This window comes from Stegodyphus dumicola, chromosome X2 (genome assembly GCF_044657685.1).
Source record: "Stegodyphus dumicola isolate Sdum_Otavi_A_Nest chromosome X2, ASM4465768v1".
NCBI classification, from domain to species: domain Eukaryota; kingdom Metazoa; phylum Arthropoda; class Arachnida; order Araneae; family Eresidae; genus Stegodyphus; species Stegodyphus dumicola.
In genome coordinates, this window is record NC_140781.1 from 195,652,664 (window position 1) to 195,676,486 (window position 23,823).

At 34.2% G+C, this 23,823-nt stretch overlaps 1 protein-coding gene across 8 annotated transcripts in view; it reads right to left on the bottom strand.

The window, feature by feature from the left end:
• The window catches only part of LOC118198261 (3',5'-cyclic-AMP phosphodiesterase 4C-like), a 539,317-nt gene that overhangs the window by 70,875 nt on the left and 444,619 nt on the right, over window positions 1–23,823 (bottom strand). For all 8 annotated transcript variants that reach the window (XM_085809228.1, XM_085809230.1, XM_085809226.1 and 5 more), the window contains 2 exons: window positions 13,851–14,027; window positions 333–428 (listed from right to left, as the gene is read on the bottom strand). In XM_085809228.1, the coding sequence (XP_085665354.1) occupies window positions 333–428; window positions 13,851–14,027 (273 nt within the window). The remainder of the gene's footprint in view (window positions 1–332; window positions 429–13,850; window positions 14,028–23,823) is intronic.

Below are 23,823 nucleotides of genomic sequence, written 5' to 3' on the forward strand. Positions count from 1 at the left end.
ACTATTACACACATATCCTTTTTTCTTCTCAACGGAGTTCCTTAAATGCAACTACTACAGCACAAAAGAAAGCACAACAATGATATTTTTCTAAAATTCTACCGTACTGAATTCTAATTAGAACATAGGCAAAATTTTCGATAAACTCTGCTGATAAATATCGCAAGTTAGTAAGGAGCAGTTAATTTTCAATAGTTGTCTGCAAAGCTAATAAATTTAACATTTTTAACCCTTAATTTCTTCATTCTTTCTTCAGACGTTTTATTGGCAGATCAATGCATACATACTGCAGCATAATATAAATAAATAAAATGTTTTGTATTCAGACTTACTTAGTTGGCGAAACATTTGTGAGTGTGATGTAATTGTTTCGTACAATTTTAAGACTTGCCAAGATCTGTGCGAAAGGAGTCACAATCAGCTCTTCCCTGTAAATAAACACATATCATATCGTTAATACGTGAGATCTCATGGTTTTTCTATATTTTAGCAACATTTTCATTAAACAATTTTGTTGTCTTATTATTGCAATAACAAGTATAAAAACAGAATGGAAATGGTAAGACCAAACGACTTTATCTAAAATAACAATTACATATTATCGACTATTCAATAATTAATTACTAAAATTACGTATTACTATATAACATAGATACAACGTTTTTAATAAACACTTCGCACCCTATCTTTCTCGCTATGATGATTTCCCAAACATAGACGTAAAATGCTTTCAAAAAAAAAAAAAAAAAAAAAAAAAAAAAAAAACCTTGAAGAAATACCAGCACCTTATTTAGAATTACATGTGACCTTTAAAGTAGTTTAAAATAAAAGGACATTTGTTGGAAGGATATTAATATATCTGTAACAATTGCAATAAATTAAAAATTATATGAAGAATATTAATTTGGATAAACATCTCTAAAAGTAAGGACTCTTTCCTTATCAATGAGATGTAGAAACATATTAATTTAAGTGAATACTTTTATGTGTTTTGTATCTAATATAATTTTCAAAAGGAAATAACAGTAAAATGAGATAACAATTGAAATTTCTTAAGTTTCAGTATAAGAAAATGATACTTGTTCGACAAAGTATATAAAGTAGTTGGTTTCTATGACTTAATGATCTATGACTTAATAATTCTTTCTATGACTATTCACTTAAATGGTTCAAGCGTAAGGAAAATTAATGACATAGCCTTACAGCTAAAAGTCAAAAGACCTTGAAGTTTAAGCTCCCATCAGCGGCCGAGCGGTAAAGTCGCTGAACACTGGTAGTTCGGTCCGAATCCCGCGAACGGGCTGGCTGCATGGGTGTTTTCGCAGTTTTCCCCATGTGTAACGTGTATACGAGCCAGTTTCCCTTAGAAAGTCCTCCACGAAGGCATCCCCTTCCTTAGACAGATAGCCCTCGAGGCTTTGCCGTAATTAAATAACATAACCTAACCTAACCTTGAAGTTTAATGAAAGTCTTATATATTCCTATCAGACATCAACATAAATTAATCACATTATATACAACATAAAGCTTCACAATTTTTGAAACCGAAGAAAATTATATGGAAAACCTGAATCGCTTTTATATTAACTGAATTAACTGAAGGAAAAAGGAAAATATATACTTTCTAAAAAAAAGAGCAAAAACATTCAAAATACTAATTTTATTTAATATATATATATTAATTTTTTAAGCAAGAACGCTGGAACAGACCATTTCCTACTTATTTACACAGAATGTTTTCTTTTGCAAAAAAGTATGCAAATTATGTTTCTAACAGACCCCGATTCTCAGAGTTTTAAATATATGTTTTGATCAACGTACAGTGATTTTGTTGTCACGCGCAGGAAAAATTATGTAAACGCGAAAAAGATTTTATTGAAAGTTTCAGGGCTTCTGGAAAATCTGTTACACAAATTTCTGAGTTAACGCAAGGGAATGCCTACAGTTTATGATATTTTGAGCCTAAAATTATAAGAAAATATCTTATCTATTTTTTAAAAAGTAAGTAAAGCTTAAAGTAATTCTAACTTCTCGAGATTGAAAACCTATTCTGAAAGAAATGAAACCATCTTACTAGTGCATATAGAAGGATTTGAATTTATCCTATCTAAGAAGTGACTGTTTCTCTGCATGAAAATAATATATTAAATACATCAAACCTGCTACACCAACTATTACTAAATCACATAGATCTATTATTCGGCCGTTATTAAGTGCTGAAGTGCATTTATCCATTAGCAGTGCGCTCGTGTTTCACATGAACCGAGAAGACAAGCGGTTTAAAGATGCATTTGAAGCAAAGGAATCTTAACAGGGATGAATCACATGGTTGGTTTCATCTGTTGTTATTGATGAAACGATAAGACTTATTATTAGATGGATGAAGCTGATCAGCACTTTACCTTAATTTTCTTTACCTTAATTACCTTAATTTCTGTAAGATTATAATGTGAAGATAAAATATGTTTTCCATTTTTCTGAGTTGTATTTGCATTGTTTAGTACCATAGAAACAACAAGCAAGATTTAGCTTTCTGAATTTTGTTGTGGAATATTTACGGTAAACCATTCCGACTAATTCTGAGACAAGCTCAACCGTGGTAGATCCTCATGAACCGTGTTCAGCTCGAATCCTGTTTAGATCCTGGCTTGAACCGTGTCCAAATCCTGGACGAATGGGCATTTTGGAGCTTTTCCCCGTGTGATGTTAATACCAGCCATTTTCTTTTAGAAAGTACTCCTAAAAGGTATTCCCTCACTTAGGAACATAACACTTGCGTGCTTTTCCTTAATGAATTAATGAAACCAAATCTAAAATTTATATAATTAATAATGATTTAAAATAATAAAAATCTGAAGTGAGACAGAAAAATTATTATCATTTACGTTAAAAAAATTTCAGCTCGTTATAATTTACATAGCGTTTATACGAATGAAGCAATTATAAATCAAATTTATGTAAGGCTACAAATGATAAAGCATGGTATTACGCTGAAACTAATAGTCTCTTGAAATAAACGAATTTTAAATTTTATGTACACCTTGCACACACAGAAAAAAATGGGACAATTCCATATCTCTCGTTCTACTGCACCGATTGTTGAAATTTAACTTACGTTTTCCATGTCTCAAAAGCGCGACTTAGGATATATATTAGATTTATATATAGCTTTGCTATAACACAAGTATTTTGACACAAAACCGGACTTTTTCTGAAATGACATGCCAAGTTTTTTCCATATTTCGATTCGACGACTTAAATTATGCCTAAATGTTACATTCTGTAAAATTTGGTGCGAAATTTATGGAGAAATTCAAAAACTTATCTTGGGGTATTTTTTCCGTTTGCGCCAACAGTAGTTCACTTGGCGAACTTCTTAATTTATAGCAACCTATTTTCCTTTCCTTTTTTTTCATTGTAGATGAGCTGAAAAAAAGTCATCGTTCATACTTTCAAATAATTTTAACAAAGTTCGTAAACCACATTTGGCATTATTATCGCTTATAACAAATATGCCAAATTTCAAAACGCACTTATATGTAAATTCACTTATATCTTAGGAAATTTTGAATGAAAAACTCTAATTTTTTTGAAAGTATGCTTCGAAATACATCTACTTTGAGATGATGGCAAAAATTTATAGGTTACAATTCAAAATGTTTCTCGAAAAATATATAATAATTATTTAAAAATACAAATTTTAAAAATAAATCATAAAAAAATGAAGGAATTTTATTTGGAAGGAATCTAACTTTCGAAATGTGAAAGGAAGAATTAAATAAGCTTAATAAAAAAGAGATATTAATAAATATATACCAAATTCAATTAACATGGAGGAGCTAAAATTTTGAGAGATAATATTTTAAGAACTACTTCTGCGATTTTTACAAAACTTGGCATTTTGGCATAATTTGACTAGTAGAATCGAAATATGGGAAAAAATGGTATTTTATTTCAGAAAAAGTCCGATTTTGTTTCAAAATACCTATGTTAGAACAATGCTATATATAAATCGAATATATATATATCCTAAGTTGTGCTTTCGAGACATAGAGAACGCAAGTTAAATTTCGACAATCGGTCCAGTAGAACGGGAGAAATAGAACTGTAACATTTTTTTTTTTTTTTAATGTGTGCGCAAGTTGTAACGCTTAATAAAGGCATTAACCTAAATTGAATTCTTTGAACGGGTTGACAGCAGGGGTGTTTTCGAGGTTTTCCCAATGTGTGACCTACGCAAATACAAGCCAGTTCTTTGAAAATCCTAAACATTCGTCCCTTTAGGCAGATAGCTCTGTTGCGCTTTGCAGTATTTAATTAAAGAAACGAACGTAATATAAGTATTCTCTCTCTCTCTTTTTTTTCTTTATACTTTTGCAGAAAATGATATGAATGATAGAAATGAGTAGAGATAAATGAGGAAAGTATTCCTCTAAAGCTTGAAAGTTCAGATTAAATGATAAATACATCAATAAAATTTGAAAAAAAAAAAAAAAAACGCGTAAAAGAATGGTTAATACAGGTTAAAAAACTCAGTTTGTCAAAAAACGTTTGGCAAAAGAGCTTATTACTCAGAAAAGTATTTTTTCAGGGTTCATTGAAATTCAATTTTTTAGAGTTAATGGCTTTTCGCTTTTGTGAAAACAGAAAATTTTTTCCTCATATTTATTTGTACAGTATGCTGGTTTATTCGGTTATGACAAAGCGCGCGACAGCTATCTGCGTAAGAGAAAGGATGTCTCTGTGGAGGATTTTCTAAGGGAAACAGGTTCGTGTTCATTTCACACATCGGGAGAATCAAATGGTATGAGGCGCCCCACACCATTAACTCGTAAGGAGACCCAGACCTGGTTGAGAGGCTATTTGGTGCATGACAGTCAGGTGAGTATACCACCGCTGTCCAGACCTGTCTTCGTTGGTCATCGGTTCTCATTTCGGAGTGGAACTCATCCCTGAAAACGATTCTACTCCAGTCCGCAAGGTTTCAAGTTGAATGCGTACGGCACCACTGGAAACATACTTGACGGCGTGAAGCTGTGAGGGGCAGTCGATGCAGTGGTCTCCATGACTTCAGCCCCGTTCACTGACTCGCCAATCAATCGTGATTGTAGTCTCTGTCATCCCTGTTACACTTCGGATCGTTGAAAGGGTGCATCAGAGGTTGAGGAGACAATCCCTCTGTTTTCGCATTGTGCCTTACTTTTTGGTCCACCGCTACCCTCTACAGCCACGGTTCACACATTCCTGCCAACATCGTCGAATGGTAGCATCGATCCGACCCAAATGTCTAGTGATCCTGAATCCATCTTGCTTCCTTTAGTCCAGTTGCAATTCCTCTCTCAAATGGTGACATCTTCTGGTACTGTTCGCGAATAATTGAAATGTCCTCCATTAATACACAATCCGGAGTCTCCGTTGCAAAGGGCTGGAGCTCCAGCTAGAAAATCATTGGCCGCCAAAAGTTATTCATTTGCATATTCATGACAATATATTTCCTATGCTGAATTTCGTCCCATTCGGATAACTCCTTTGTGCGACACTTTTAATATAAAAGAGTGTATGATATGTTTCAGTGTCGCTGACCACCCGCTATATCATATTTCATACTCTCAAACGGAACATTTCCTTTGAAATTTTAAAAGCACATAAAAGTTTTCACAGTGCCATGAAGCATAATGGAATAGAATGCTTTGAGAGTTAATTTTATTTAATGAGTATTATTTGTTATTTTACTTTAGTATATGAAACAGGTGATGCTTACAACGCTCATTCAAAGCTTAGATGTGGTTCACACAGCAAATTAAAGATTTATGCATAAGTACGGCAATAAGGTATGATAAACACTGACATTTAAATTATTAGGTTTGCTACTTCATTATTATGTGGAAACAATATAAGAAGCATAATTATTACTACTAAATATCCCACTTTAAATTACTTTAATTTTTAATTCATTTATAAATAATAGGGATTTCAGTTTGTATTATAAAAATCTCATCTGAATAATTTACGCAATAATCCATATATTTCGAAAAAAGTAGAATTTACAGGAATCATTTTTGCATATTAGGCTTTATTGCAAAATGCACTCGGGCGCACAATGACGTTCAGATATCTGAAGTCCCGGTCCTATAGAGGAACTTCATTTTCCCGGCGGTGGAAACAAAGAATTTACGCAAAATATTCCCTGCTGTGAATTGTTGTAACTAATCTCACTTGTCTGACCTAATCAGAACAAGCCCACAAATTTTATTGTGCCAAGGATTACAAGATGGTGTCCGTCGTTATCAAGACCTTTGAGCATCATGCTGGTGACAGTCTTTCCTTGCTCGGTTCAGTCCCGATTTGAAGGAGAGGACCCCGGGAGGCGGTTCGAGGGTCTCCCACCCCTCATACCCTACCACAGCTTCTCGAGAGGACTTTCGGTTCGCGGTATAATTTTAAGTTCACCCCCGCCGCACAAACATTACATATTTACGAGCATCCACGCCTTCTCCGGGATTCGAACGCGGGTCTTTCGGTACGGCAGTCAGCGGTATTAACCACCTTCCCGTCTGTGTGTCAAAAAATTCCCTAATGCCCTTGCTATTTACAGGATCAATTTTAAAAAGCTCCTGACCTAGCCTGTCGGAGAGTCTGGCAAAGCCAGCCACCCCGATCAAAAGGGAGGGAAATCTGGCAACCGAAGGAGAGAGGTGATCGGAGATCGGAGATCATCATTCATTAAATGGTGTTCGACCCGAAGGGCTTTACCACTACACGTTTATCATTCCCTTAAGGACCTGTAAAAGTTCGTTCAATTCCATAAAAATGGAAAAAATCCTGTGCACTTATAATAAAAATGCAAAGTATTCACTATTGAAGAAGTTGATCAGGCGTGGCGCCATCTATCGGCCACAGATGAAGTCTTCGTTGGATAAGCAATAATAGAACTAATAACTTTAGTTATCTTTTCGCAATTTCTTTTACACATTATCGTAGATTTGACGCAGTATCATACAGTAAGGAATAGAAAATAATGTATATAAGTCCCAGAATTTTTTGTGCTTTCGTCTGAGGCGAAAGTACCTATACCTTAATACACATAGGGAAGTAGACTGTCACGTGATATACGAATTTAATGATGAATATTTGCACATTAAAGGGTAAATGCTCAATAAGGTACGTTGTGCTTTGTCTCTGATATAATTAACATGAAATTTGAAAGTTAACTTCTGGTCGAGATAAACACCTAAATATTTTACTTGGTGGTCACGTGACACGATTTGTCCGTTCATCGTAATTTCTTTTAAGTCTTGAAGGATATTTCCTTTTTTAAAGTAAATTACTTTTGATTTTTCGGGGTTAATTTTTATTTTCCATCTTTTAAACCAGGGTGAAATCTAATCAATGGCATTCTGTAGTTTAATTCTTGCATGATATGGATTAAGTGAGCGACATAAAAGTGCTGTGTCGTCGGCATAGCACACAGTGAGAATATTTTCAATACTAGGAAAATCATTAATATATAAATTATAGAGAAGCGGGGAAATTACCGCCCCCTGTGGTAAACCCGCGTGAATATTTTTGTGGTGGAATCGTTCGAGGGGCGTGCGGGCTGCACGTGGTGAGGAGAGGAGCACTTTTCTTTTGGGAACTAAAATGTAGTGGAAACATTCACGGCATTTTCTTGTGCGCGTTGTATAAAAACAGAAACGCGGGCCTCATGTTAAATAGCGGAAATGTTCCTTGTAACTCTCAAAAGTTGATTATATATATATTGTGTAAAATAAATTGTAAATATATTTTTTGGTTACTTCGGAATGAGTGTGCAGTACATTCTTCACGTCAAAGAATATCTGTCAAATGTGGATATCAGGAACTCACAGGTCTCATAGATGGGAAGGGATTAGTAAAAACATCACAGCCATTTAAAAGAGCAGCAAAGTAGTAATCTTCTTTGTGAATTAAGATCAAGAAAAATTATCTTACATACTTATTTAAATAGTACCACACGGTTGCGCGATGCTTTTTAATGAGCCACTTTGCCGAACCTCAAAATCTTTCAATTAGCTAAATATGCGCCACAGTATAAACAACCTCGTAATTTTGAAAATATGCCACTGCTTGTTATTCTGTAGAAGGAAAATACAAAATTGCAACCCCTCTCCTCAAAATGCAAGAGTAGAACAGAGAAATATCAATTGACATACATTTTTCATAAACTGGTTTAATGAAAATAGTGATCACATAAAACCAAGTGTGATAATCTAGATATATTTGCATTATGCCGCCCTACGAATAGCACTCAGTGGTGTATATAGGCGTTAAACAATTTCTAGTATTAGAAAGAATTATGTATTGATATTTAACGTAATTTTAGTGTCTTCAGGTAATTATGTTGTAAAGACATTTTAAGAACAGAGATAGCCATTAAAGACTGAAATTAAAAGAAGTTTCAGTATTGTGAAGTATTTTGATTTAATACCAAGGCATTCAACAGGAAGAATAACATATTTAGCATGCTTAACAAATATCAAACTATTCAATATTTCCGTACCAGATTTCATGAATCATCAACACGAGATTTTCATTTAACCTAATTCCAAAGCCAATTTCATCCACCTACATCCTTACCAAATTTCATTAAAATCCATCCATAATTCTGAAGATGATGGACCAAAATATGAAAATTCTCTTAATTATGAACACCAGTGCGGATTTGTGAATGTAGCAAAAATTGTTGCGAATATCATCAGCATTACCTGTTCACAAAATTTTATCTCAGCGATGTGGTTTGTTAAAGTGATACGAGTTTTGGGCTCAGCGTTAAAAGAGCTTTTGACTTAAGCACCGAAATATGGAAATTTCAGCTATGCGAACTCAACGCCAACATAATTACTTACAAAACATTGGCAAGACTGTTAATTTCAGAGGGATGAAAATCTTGTCAGGCAAAACAAGAACCTACACTGTCTGCAGAAACTGCCCTGGAATCGGAATGGACCAGACCACAATTTCTCCTGCCCCCCCCCATCTTGGCTGCAGTGCAGAAAATTAGGGATTGCCCCCAAAAAGATATATATGAAGCAAATTGCCTCAGAGATTGCTAAGGCGGTCTGTACCGCCTTAGCTATCTCTGAGGTACCATGGTACCATCTAAATGACTTCATGGTTACGAAAACAAACAAACAAACAATCCAAAGTGATGGCAGAAGTTCCCATTTCGACCGACATCTCTTTGGTCATGAATGACCTAAATATACGGCTGCAATTCAAAGATCAACTAGTACACTACTTGTTTAGTCACATTAAAGCTATTGTAGTCAAGCGCAAACTTTGAGGCGTAAAACTTGAAAATCAATTAACTCATTTTCAACATATAGTTTAACTATTCGCTTCTTGATGAAAAGTTTATTGAAGAGTAAAAGTGGAGAAAGGTTTGAGTTATAACTTCTTGTATCTTCCCTAACAGGAGGCCAGAAGGAATAAAATATGGGCAGTTGTGCAGCTTGTATTTAAAGTAGCTTGTGTCTCTATTAAAATCTCGTATCTCTATTAAAAGCGTGCATCTCTATTAAAATACCATATTTTAAAAATAAATCTGCTGCTTCGAGACAGATTAAAAATATCTATTAAATTTTCTCCATTTGTTCACACTCTGAGTTATGAACTTGTAAAAGTTTTGGAATAGAAAAACTGTGAAGTAAAAAGACAAGGAAAAGGAAGATAAAAAGTAAAATTAGAAACGATCGATTCTGTGTATTAATTTAGTTATAACCTCGATGAAAAGGCTTTATTTAATAAAGAAAGTCATTTTTCAGTTATGAAAATCACTTTCAGTAATAGAAAAAATTTAGGTGTCTAGAAACTTTTTTCTCTTTGTCATTTAGCTACAAAAGGAATTTTATTATTTGCAACAGTTATTTTAAATTTATTTGCAGGTTTAGTAGAAAAAGTAACTTCAAATTTCATTTTAGGAAAGGGATTTGGTTTAACCATTTCAAAAGTAATTTCAAACTATCTCTTTAAACTTCAGAATGAGATTAAGAAAGGAAAGAAAAGTTTACAAATGCCAGAATATGTATGTTCTTCATTCTTAATTAATATTTCAATATTAATTTCTCTAAAGCATGTACGATATCTCACTATATCTGTATTATGATAATCAGCAGATACATTTTCCATTATTTTCTTTCTACTTCTCTTAACGGATGTACACGTTGATTCGTTTTCAATTGTTTGTTAATTTGATTACGGCAAAGTACACAACGACTAATCTGCCTAAGAGAAGGATGCCTTCATGAAGGGTTTTCTAAGGGAAACAGGCTCGTATCCATGTTACACTTAAGGAAAACTACTGAAACGCCCTTGCATCCAGCCAGTTTGCCTGGAATCAAACCCACGTCGAACTATTAGTATTCAACGACCTCACCGCTCAACCGCTGGTTAAATTCAGTTGCACAAAAGTTTTTTCCGAGTGATGTTCATTATAAGAATTTTTTATTTTACTTTATTTTAGCTGTTACAACAGCAAGGACAGCAAAGTTATTTACTACACAAAGAACAAAGCGTCGGGCTAAATTACAGTTTTAATGATGATTTGAGAGAAAGGAGTGATGCTGAGGATCGCAGAATCAGAGAAGCAAAGCAATTACAGGAGGACCTAGCGGTAAAGAGGTAGTAGCCTTTCAAAAGGCCATCGTCCCATTTAATGCTGCAATTCCATCCCGCATGGAATCGACACTTGACGTTGTCCTAAGCAGACGGAGCCCACTTGTTCGGCGGTGTATACTGAAATTCAACTAACGGAGTTGACTTCAACAAATATCAGCGAGTTTCTGCTCAGACTGCAATCAACTTACACAAGGATAGATTTAAAACTCAACTTTATTCTGCATCTTCTGATAGGCTTCAACTAAAGACAGACTTTATAAACTAAAGGATGTATCTTATTGACTACAAATAATTGGTTACAATTAGATGAAATGATTTGAAATGTACAAGTACCAGAATGATCTCGCTTAAAATAAGATATATAGTTTTTTATTATTATTATTTTAGCAAATCATTTTTATGATTATCGTGTCTTTGTATGTAGGGTTCCGTGGCCATTGACAAAATCCATTCTTGCGATAATGGGAGATACTTCTGCACCGCTGGCATTATGATCAAAGTAGCCACAGCTTTCCATAGCCATCCGCTGAGACCCAACTATTGGTGTTCAGCGAATGTTACCGCTCAGCCGCCGTTGGGCCTGATTAAAATCCTGAAGACAAGGCTCTCATCCTGAAGGATGGCAGTGGATCTTCCTACTTAAATCGTACTCAAAGAGATTCAGTAACTTTTACAACTAGAAGTCTTCTTTAGAATTATTTTCTAAACCATTCAGTGCTAATATTGCTGACATAATACAAATGGAGCTGCCTGAACTTCGAAGCACTTCTTTGAGAGAAAATTTCTTCAGTGCTCCCTTTGCGTACAGTTTGTAAAGAAAGTATTTCTGAGGACGAATTTTCTAATTTTAATCAGGCCCAACGGCAGCTGAGCGGTAACATTCGTTGAACACCAATAGTTGGGTCTCAGCGGATGGGCTATGGAAAGCTGTGGCTACTTTGATCATAATGCCATCGGTGCAGAAGTGTCTCCCATTATCGCAAGAATGGATTTTGCCAATAGCCACGGAACCCTACATACAAAGACACGATCATCATAAAAATGATTTGCTAAAATAAAAAAAAAAAATAAATAAAAAATTTAAAAAAAAAAAACCCTATATGTCTTATTTTAAGCGAGATCATTCTGGTACTTGTACATTTCAAATCATTTCATCTAATTGTAACCAATTATTTATAGTCAATAAGATACATCCTTTAGTTTATAAAGTCTGTCTTTAGTTGTAGCCTATCAGAAGATGCAGAATAAAGTTGAGTTTTAAATCTGTTCTTGTGTAAGTTGATTGCAGTCTGAGCAGAAACTCGCTGATATTTGCTGAAGTCAACTCCGTTAGTTGAATTTTTCTTTGGAAATAGATTTAAGTTTTAGACCTACAAGCTTGCCGTAACTTCTGATCATTATTACGTCTGTTATAAAATATGAAGGATATAAAAATATATTAATGAAGTTAAATTGATTTATTATTTAGACTCAAAGGTAATGAATAAGCCAGCGAAGAAAATACACACAACGAAATCCAGTGACGTTCTTCACAAAATTTTTGATTGCTTTTAACTTTTTAGGAAGTTTAGTTATACTTTATAACAAAAATAAATAAATAAAAGTCTTATTTACATTCACAGGTTGAAATTAAAGTGCTCACTGACTAACAGTGTGGCATGATGTGCGTTTCAATCTGTGCAAAAATGTTCGTTGTTTTGTTTATAATGCTTTTAAAGAGAAAGATTCAAATATCTGTTATTCAGTGCAGAATTCAAATGTCTACCCTTGGACTAAATATGAAGCTCTTTTCAGGTATAGGATTGTGTATCCTGTAAAAAAAAATCTAAGTATTGGTTTACCAAAACTCTATTCAAAGAAGAGTGGTATGACGTAGGCTTTTATTCAAACGAAAATCGTTTCCTTTTTTTTTTTTTTTTTTTTTTCTTTTTTTTTTCTTTTTCAGAATAATTTTCAGAAAAGAAATTCAAACATCTTTCAGTGGCTGTTGAAAGTAACCAAAAAACCCTCTCGGGCATGGAATTGTTTATTCCCTGGACAAAAGCCTGGTTATTTAAATCACATTACTTCATTTTAAAAAACAGAAACTCGACCATCACCATGCGTATTCTCGAGCTTAGACAAATGAAACTGTCCACTATCCAAGAATGACGAAGACATTTATATCATGGAAAGAATGAAACGGTCAGAACATTCTTTCGTAATAGAATTGTGATTAATAATCTAAATAAATTTTCAAACTGCATTGGAAAACTTTGAAACAAAGACAAACTTGATTAAAATTTCGTGTTTTAGATAAGGTCTTTACAGTCTTGTGGCCAAATAAAAAAACGATTGTTTTTATAGGTCAGCGACCAAGTACACCATTCCATATGAGTCGAAATTCTTGATATAAAATAAAACGTGAATTACATCAGATTTATATTCAGATTAATCAGACAGCGTTTATTCTTTTAATTGGTTTAAATCTTATTTTCTTTAATCTTATTTTAGTACACAAAACTAATACCTCTTTATTTCTTTAATCGTTCTTTATTCGCGAAACGCAGAATAAATAACAACTGTCAAAGTTTTTCACATAAACCTTAACTAGTTGCAATAGGAGCACAATTTTTATAACAATATTTGTGGGTTTAAAAAGAGGACCTGGAGAAGTTAATGTTATGGAAAAAGTTATTCGTTATTCTCGGATTCCATCCTCCAAAATGCTAATGGTCAAAATTGGAAAGGAACTTAGGCAGCTGTCCTTTGTGGGATTTCCCCGAATTAAATAATTTAGTCCAATTTAGTTGTAAAAGAAAGAACTTTACAAGCATTCTAGTCAGTTATTGTTATTAAAAGGTTGATAAGACTATTTGAGGTACAGCTTATTCACTGCAAAAAATGTCATTGGTATAAGCTGAAACAGTTGATTCAAGATTACTTTATTTATTCATTTTTATTTTTATTTATTTATTTTTTTCGCGAAATATTTACGAAATCAATTTTGAGAAGCAGTGAAGAAGTTACTTACGATGTCAGCTTTGAGAATGGCTGTAAAATAATTTGTCAGTAGCTGTGGACATGAATTTCGAAAGTTACTGACATGAAACAGATAGGTTCCCTTTGTGAAACGACGTAATATCTAACTGGAGTGTATCCATACAATGAATAAAATATGTACTTAAATTGTCAAACAGTATATAAATACTCACGTATCACTGCCTTGTGAAGAATGTCTGGAGGCCTTCGGTGATGTGTCGACGTCATGATCCGAACGGTACAAAAATGATTCCCGTCGCTGGGGAAAGCTTTGTACCAGAAGACCCGCGGATGGACTAGCAGCGTCCAATAATGTGCGAGGTTGTGGAGAACCATCATCAACGTCAAAACTGCAGAAAATAAATATGATGGTGAATCAAGGGTAAAGTTCATACATTATAAAGATGTATAATATTTATTATATTGTATACAATAACAGATAAGAAACCTTATTTTAGTATTTATCACATGCAAGCAACGGAATTTCATCTGTTCATAAAAAATAAAGCAATTAATTTAGATTCTTTTGATTAGTGTTTAGTTGGAAAATTACTGCTACTTTCTGCGATGTTTTGAGACTTTGCAATGCTATTTTCCCAACGCATACAAGCAATTTGCTTCCCTAAAATGATTTGAATGATATTTCTAGCAAACCAATAGAAGTAGTTTTCAGAAATAAAATAAAATAACCTCCCAGAAGGCATTCCTTAGACAAAGAGCTCTTAAGCCTGATTATTAATTTTTAATTTATTAATTTAATCTAAAATATTTAAAAAATTAAAAATAACAAAGTATTTCTGTTAAAAAAATTCTGCATGTTTGTTTCTTACTTTTTGACTTAAATAAGAAGAGCTCTTAGTTTCGGGAACAAAACATTAAAAATCGTATTTGGTAAACATGCTGTTCATGTGTTAATAAAATATCACACAAATTTCGTATAGTTAGCATAAGCAGAAAACGTATCAGTATCGGAAATGTTTCCACAGTGTTTACCTGCATTTAACGAGAGGCAGACTTGAAATTTTAAATGCAGTTACCTGCATGTAAAAGTATAGATATATGATGTATCAGGATGGGTAAAAATTAGCTATAAATTAAGTAAAAAACTCACCTTAGATTAAAAAAAAAGCGAAGATTTTAAGGCAAAATTTAACTTTAAAATATATTAGTGTGAATGCGTTTACCACTGTAAAATAAAGAACTTTAACAGTTTTGTAATAATTTAAGCTTATTTCTTAAAATTTAAGAGCAGCATACTATTTTTCGCAAACTTTTAAAAAATAGATATAAAACTCATTTCGCTTTCACTCTGCGTATTAAGACATTAGCATGATTTCGCAAGACTTTAATTAGGTTAATTTTCAACTTTCAACAAGTAGAAAATAATAATACCTTACAAACTTATAACTTTTAAAATGATGTTATGATAAAACAACATGACAAAATTTTCAAGGTTTAAGATGAAATGCACATAGAAATACTTATGCAATAGTCACAGGCCAGTATTTCAAGTATCTGGAATGCTCTACATAGGTTGAATAGATAAAACAATAGAAATAGATTTATAGAGCGTTTAGATATTTATTGGAGCAGGAAACAAGAAAAGTCAGCAATACCCTCGCCGGGATTCCAATTATGGAGCTCTTAGTGTTTGCCGGATGTATTTCCAATTACATCGCGAAGGCTCGTGTTAAGGATGGAGAAAATTCCTTACATTCTGCCTCACTCAAAGGAGGACAGGAAAGGAGGGGACCTAATCACTAGATCCTGGTGGTGACGAATTGTTGACCATCGTACTATAGCTCGGGCGTCACTTGTCGAGTCATTCGGCTTAGAAGCAGAAAACGAGAAAAATCAGATGCTCTGGACGGGATTTGAACTCCGGTCCTCCCTACGTTAGCCAGATGTGCTTCCAATTCCACAACAAGGGCACGCGGAAAGGAGGAAGAAAATACATTACAGGTTGATCTAAATCTCATTTCTTAAATTCCATTGACTAACTAAATGAGATCTTCCGGCGTTTTTATCCGATGTAATGTAAAAACACAGTTATTTTTGGGAAGTTTTGTAGGAAAATTATTCCTTCTTTGAAAGCATAGCATCCTTTTGGTTTTGGTGTCAACTGAAACCTTTGTTTCAGGTTTACTGAGAAGAAAATATGAATATCTAAGCTCCAAAAACGTGTATGTTAGAATTAATTTAAGAAACTATGTAAATCGGATCATTCCAGAGCAAATAAGATAAATAATATCAGTTTTTCTTCCTTCATGTTTATCTTGCATCGTGCATATTTTATAAGTTTGTTTAAGTTTAATGTTTATAGTTTTTTTATAGTTTTGTAAGTAGCAATGTTTATAGTTTTGTATCATTATTGATGAAGAAAACAAATAACTAATGGCCGTAATTAGATGATAATTTATATTATTGTTCGTAAAAAGTTCCTGAACTACGATGAAAGCATGAAGGTCTTTGAAACTTAAAAATTTTATAACTATTTACAACGAAATATTGTAAACCATTTATTTTCACAGCTTTCTAAAGAAGTTGTTAAGAACTAAATGCTGTACAATGGATTCAACCATCACTTATTCTTCATAATCCATGAAGATAGTTACAAAGTTTTAAACTGAGCTTTTCTGCTATATACAGCTTTTATACTGGTTTATACTTCATTTCATGAATTTCTATTATTCGAAGAAACTGAATTACATCGATTTTAATCGCAAGTTAACGAATATAAGAGTAGACAAATACCTACAAATCTGACCCCAAATAACGTTATTTTATTTTCATTTATTAGAATTAAAAGAAGCATTTTATTAGGAACAAACTGAAAAGAACGAACTATTTTCGGTTTTAAGCTCATTCGTGAAAGCCACAATTTATATCTGCATAAGCATTTAAGCATCAAAAAGCTAATATTTTCCTTTAGTTATGCAATATCGCAAAGGATTTCTCAAACATGTCAATGAAAAATATCAATACTATTGACTACCTAATTGACTCTACTGAGAATTAATAATTTCTGCATTTCACACATTTTTTTTTTTAAATCACAAGCAACTTGACATCATATATATATTTTTGCTCATGAGTGTTGTCTAAAGTACCAAAAAACTAGCTTTAGTATTGATCATGAATTCCTGTACTTAAACAGCATTTATTCACTAAATTTGTATAATTACTTATTTTCATGAACTTACATTTATCAAGGTGACAGTTATGTTTTTCTAAAGAAAGTTAGAAATCAAAATATATTTAATTCTACGCTAATATATACAAAGTAATAAAAAAATCTCATGACCTGATAAAGCCGGCTATGGCGCTCAAAGGGTTCATATAAGAAGAAAACGCGCATTCTTTACTTAGTGCAAATAAACTAAGTTTCTTAAGTATTCACAAGGCTGTTGACATTAGGAGAGGAGTTTAAAGATTGGCTTCATATGCTGGGAGTTGTGTTTGGGGGAAAAAACTCCGTCTTGCCCCCAGTTCTATTTACTTATTGCTGTAGGGTACTCAAAACACAAATTTAAATCTGTAAAGCTCTCAAAGAAAATTCCTTTTATTAATCAAATTGAAATAAGATAACATCAGCTAAATTAATTATTGCTACTTATTGCTTTAAAAGTCTTAAACACTTTTTTTTAATCTTTAATCTGTTACCTAAATTATTTTTGGTAGCAACATAAGCATTTCTCCTTAGTATCTTAAAAGACGATGACTGCATTAATTTACTCGAAATTATTTTAATCGATGCAAAATGCCACCTTTTCGTCCGTAGCATATTAGCAGCTCTCGTACATAGAACAGTAAATTCAAAATGCGTATACTTTCCGTACAAGTAAATTACACAGTAAATGATGTAGAATGTTACAATTTTTGAACAGTTTTTTAACAAACAGCGAGTCTAATTTTAAAAAAATTACAAGACTGCATTTCTCTAAAAGCTTATTTATTGTTCGATCATTTAATCACTTAAATATTCTAAATTGATCGTAGCCCGTTCTAAACCCCTTAATTAATCTGCAAGGTAAGAATATATTAGAATTAAGAATGCGTATTTAAAACTACATTCTTTTCTCTACAAAAGCATCGAGGGATTACGAAATGCGGACCCAAAATAAGGTTTATTCAAGGAATTTTTCCAATAGTTAATTAAAAATAACGACGTGAAAGCTCATCATACAACACTTTTTTAGTTTCTTTCTCATTACCATGGAAGATTGCTTTGTTTTCGATGCTTCATAAATTGCCTCGTACCCACTAAAATTTAGGTAATTAAACCGAGAATTAGCTGTGTAAGGCTTATTTTAATTAGCATATTATTTCTCATGCTGAATCTTTTCTGCGCTTCTGCGTTTTCGTTTACTTCACTAGATATGCAAATTTTGTTATTTTAACAACGAGTGAAAATCTAAGTTGAGAGAGAGTTTTGACAACTTAGACAGGAACGTTGTAAATATGATTCAACCTTCCGAAGTTCTGTGCTAATCGCTGCTTTTGCAGACAACACTGAAATTTTTTATTTAAGAAAGACGTGTAAATAAAGCTTGCTGAGAAGAGATTTTATACAAAAATGCCAATAGTTTATGTACAATGACATCACAACAAAAGGATATCCTACTAAATTAAAAAAAAAAAGTAACATCAGAATTCGAGGCTACAGCAGAGGGACTGCGTAGTTTTCAGTCATGAGTGAAAATTGAATTAATGCTCACCAGCGGCCGAGTGGCGAAAGCCGCTCAAGACTTTTAGTTCGGTTCGAGGTTCAGGTCCCAGGAAACGGACTGGCTGCATGGGTGTTTTTCTCTTTTCTCCTATGCGTAACGTGAATTTATACTTTAAAAGCCCTTTCCTTGCAGTGCCTAAACATGGAACACGCAATAAAAAAATAAATCCAATTTAATTTTTGATTCTAGATACATCTGTAGAGAGCCAACAACACAACGCAATCTCGTTAATGTCATGGAATATAACCTTCAAGGGAACGCATATGTTATGGTATGGAGAAGCATAACAATCTTTGAACGTACCTCCAATGCACTTGTTCCACAGTGGATGTATGTCTGTAGAGACATTAGGTATTTTTTGGAAGCAGGCAAGATGAAAAATGAGCAATCACCTTTGCTGGGAATCGAACCACGGACCTCTGGAATAGCGGTCCAGCATGCAGAACCACTACACCACAAAGGCACGCTAGGAAGGCGGGAGAATTACCTTATATACTCCCCCATTTAAAGGGCCACTGGGTTTATTTTAGGGAAACCAATCGCCAAATCCTGGGTGTGGAGAATCATCATCCAACACCCTTTTGAGTTCGGGCGCCAGTGTAGAGACATTTGGTATTTTTTTGGAAGCAGGCAAGATGAAAAATTAGCAAATGCTTTCGCCGGGAATCGAACCACGGACCTCTGGAATATCGGCCCAGCGTGCAGAACCACTACACCACGAAGGCACTCTGGGAAGGCGGGAGAATTACCTTATATGTCTTGTAGAGAATATGCCTGCAACTAAATGTAACTTTTGTCGGATCCTCAAACAGACGTGTAAGCGACTTATCGCTATGGCTAATATGAAATTGAAATTTAAGAAAGGTGTAAAAGATACTTTTATTTAAAACTAAGTACTAATTTGAACAGAAAGCGCACCTAGTGCTTACAAATCAGCCAGCATTTATTGCGTGTACTCAAGAACTGAATTTTAAGTTAAAACTAAATCTAAGTATGTATTAGCTTAAATCTACGCAGAGATATTAAAACACGCAAGTTGGCCCTTAAACCTACACCGGTGTGGCAGCACTATCGACAGAAATAAAGCAACGCCTAAGCAGTTAAGCTTATGTTAGAATAACAACTCGTAACTTGGCCTTCAGCAGTTCTGTCTAAACAATCTCAAACTCCCACTTACGTACACGCGAGCTAATATGCATTCTGGCAGGAAAACGGAAAGAGAAAAGTAACAATACAGGTTCAGAATATAAAATAACTGGTTATTTAGTAAAAATAAACCTCACTGTCCTGCCATAGATATCGAGCTGAAATCTTAAAATGCTATGTAAGATTTTTTTCGAAGTGGATTTTTTTCAGTGGGGATCTGACTTTTCTTTTATGGATAATAGTGCGCGTTCTTATTGAGGAATATTGTTTGCTAGATTTCTTGAAAATAAATGATGGAAAAAAGATGACTAGCCAAATCTACTAATCTGAAATAGACAGTGAATTTATGGGATACCCTTAGAAGAGGTATAACAAGGCGGTATCCTTCTAGATATCTAAACTCCTTTACGACCTTATTGATAGATTAATGTATTTGAAGTATTTCAAACTCATTCAACAACTGTACTGAGAATATCAAATCGTGCTACAGTATTTGTTTTCGAATAAAATGAAAACGCGGTCTATATCAGTATCAGAATTTTGCATTTATTATGACAAATTAATTTTCTATTAAAACGTTTTGTCATTTATAATCTCAAATTAGTTTACACTGATGTGCAAAAATTAAGGATGAGACGGTTTTTTCAATATAACTTTGTACAAAAGCTTTCCAAATCAACACATTTAATACCGTAAGATCCCGAATACGTAAGGACATGAGTAATGTAAGCAACACTTACTAAAAGAGAAATCAGAGGGATAAAAAGAAGCTTTATTGAAAAAGTAGCATGGAGCGCAATGCGACTGAAGTCCGAAACATCCCTGTGATGGGTGTCCAGCAAGAAACATCCGGTCTTTAATAGGGGATATGATCTCCCCTGACTGCTAGGCAGGTTTCACAGCATCTGCCCATGCTGAGAATGAGGGTGTCAATGAGTTGTTGAGGCATTGCTGCCCATTCGTCTTACAGCGCCAATCGAAGCTCCGGAATCGTTACTGGTGGTAAGGTACGAGCTGCCAAGCTTCTGCCTAGAAAATCCCATACATGGTAGATGGGATTGAGATCCGGAGATCGTGCCGGCCAATCCATACGTTCAATATCCTCACTCTCTAAGAGCTGTTCGGCAGCTACTGTGCGATGACATGGTGCATTGTCTTCCATGAGAAGGAACTGCGGACCCATAGCGCCTCTAAAAAGACGCACATAGGGAAGAAGAATCTCGTTACAATAACGTGTCCCGTTGACTGAACCTGCGTCGAAGATGTGAAGGTCTGTACGACTACCAAGCATGATGCCTCCCCAAACGAGAACACTGCCACCTCCATACCTGTCCCTTTCAATGATGTTCGAGGGATGATTGCGGCTTCTCCGTTCTCTCCAGATGAGTATGCGATGAGAATCTCTACTCAGACTGAATCTGCTCTCATCTGTAAAGAGTACTCGTCCCCATTCATTGTCTCTCCGATTCCGGTGTTCCCGGCACCACAGAGAACGCCTTCTCCGATGGGCAGGCGTTAGAGGTACACACCGTACAGGGCGTCGTGCAAACAGGCCACAACCGTGCAGTCTCCTGGCCACGGTAAAACGCGATATCGGTCGTCCAGTCGCCTGTGTCGTGTGTCTAGCGATTTCTCCCGCTGTCTGCCGCCTGTTTCTTCTGGCCTGTAAGGCAATATACCGGTCATCTGCGGGTGTGGTCCCTCGTGGACGACCACTACTTAACCCTCGGATAGCTGTTCCTGTAGTTTGAAATTGTCTCCAAAGTCGTGAAACGATGCTGTGAGCAATTCCGAACTCTGCAGCCACACTTGTCACACTGCGGCCTTCCTCCAACTTCCCAATGATTCGACCTCGGGTAAAAGCATCCAGATGTCGTCTAACAGATTGATTATTCGCCATTTCTCGCTGAGGCAGCAACTCGGTGTGATTTTAACTGCTATACGGCGTGCAATCTCTTTGCCAGAAATACTGATCTTACACCGACAACATGCTTTATACTACTCAGAAACTCCCCCATTACGTCTACCTGCATATCTGCGCATGTGCTACCGTACATCACCTTACTTAATGTCCTGATTGGTCTTTCTGTCCGCTCTGCCTCTTCGTTCAGCTGATATGCTAATTTTTCGACTTCGTCCTTAATTTTTGCACACCAGTGTATTTTAGGATATATAGCCTTGCTCTGCATGCATTCTTAATCAATTTTTCAGTTTCTTTTCCACGCGTTATGATGGGTTTTATTTATGCATATGATGTGCAAATTATGTTACAATTTACATTCATGCGTTTTTTAGTTTAAATAAATTCCATGTAATTTTATTGAACAGTATTTGTAAATCAGGAATTTTTGTGCTTGTAAAGATAATTTTAAACATCAATTTAGCTTAAGAAATATTTTGCACTAGAAATAAATTCACTTTGATCTATGAAAAAGATAAATGGAAGTGATCAGAATTCTTGCATCATCTTTTTTATGATTCCAAATTAAGAAATAATGCCATTTTTTTACATCGTCAACCAAACAGTAAATCAGTCTTAGTTTTACCATGAATGCTTTTGTCTTATATGTATATTCCTTTTTCCTGCATTTAGGTGAAACATCTAGAGGAAAGTGTTACATCCTGAAGTTGAGCTAACAAAGATAATATCATACTTTGGCTGAACTTTAATACTTTTTTAAAAAGAAGGATTTTTATCATTAAAATTTTCAAGCATAATGAAAGATGCGAGGTTTAGATGGAAACTGATAAATATATTTAGAAAAATGATTTTTTAGCAACCGATTTTAAATCATTAAAAATGAAACTAACAGAAGTGAATTAATGCAGGAAATAACATGATTTTTTGTCTTCGGTAACGCATATGTATGGTCGCATATACGAATATAAATAGTTACATACGTTAAAATATATATATCTTTAAAGGCTAATCACATATACACGGAAACCTCATTGCATGATTTAATTAAAGATTTAGTTAGAAAATCTTAAATTCAAAATTCTTCGTACATCATACCATACAATTTTCTAAATTTATATTCCTGTTACCTCTTCTTTTTAGTGTTGTTTATACTGCATAGTTATCACATTTAATGTAGAATTTTCATTAAAATGCAATTTATATAGTTTCACATACAGTAGTCCCCCCGTAAGGGACATCCCTATTTAAGGGGCACCCCTATTTAAGGGACTCCCCTATTTAAGGGATAACTCTGCCAGTCTCGGTCACTTTGAATAGAGACTCTAATATATTTACTTTCTTTACGAGTTACGGAAAAAAGTTTCATAAATAAGAAACAAATAGAGAAATATAAAAATATAATACTGGTTGTTAGTAATCTTTCGAGGTTTCAAAGGCAAGTTGTGCTCAGTGAAAGAAAGTTTGTGACAAGGGGGGAAAATATAATGAAAAATTAATCCCTAGCTTTTAAAGAGTACTTTTCAGTAGGGAAAAGGGGAACAATACATTGAGAAAAGCAAGATGTGGTGCAATTAAAAGGATGTTTCCCATTCACAGAACTCAGAATTCAGTTATTCTTGCTGCAATTCTCAGTAGGAGGGAGGAGAAGAAAACAGTATTAGGAAGTTTCAAGGCAATCTAAGACAGAGACCAATGAGAAGGAAAAGATGGTAAGATGACTGGACCACCTGTCAAGACATAGCAAACTCATTTGTGGACAGAGTGAAAATTTCTACTTTTCTTAATTTTTGGTAGGACTGTGGAGCAAAAGAAGTATAGTTTTGCACTTGTGCGCTATTTCTACATACGTTATCTAGTATGGCTTCAAGAAAAGAAAGAATTACCAATAAAGCAAAAACGTTGGTGAAATTAATGCAATATAGAAATAGAAAAGACATTGATTGAATTTTTAGAAAAATGAAAAATCAGATAGAAATTGAATTTTGTGCAAATCACTTTTTCCTAATTTATTAATATACAAAGTGTAGGGTGAAAAATAACGACGAATATACCTCTTGTTGTTAACGCTTAAGCTAAAATCGACCGAAATCTAAATACATTCAAATGTCACCTGAATAAAAATCAATGAACCCACTAAGCTATTTCTGGCTAAGCGATGGTAACGCTCATCCCAAGCAAATATTGGTTTTACCGAGTTATTTCAGAGCAAACGACCACAAAGCTTATTCTAGATAAATATTGACTAGAGTTTAGATAACGGTAACTTTATAATGTATGTAATTGTTTCAGTAAAAACAAGTTGTAAAAAATTATCACGAAATCAGCAAAATTGGTAAATGTAGAACATGC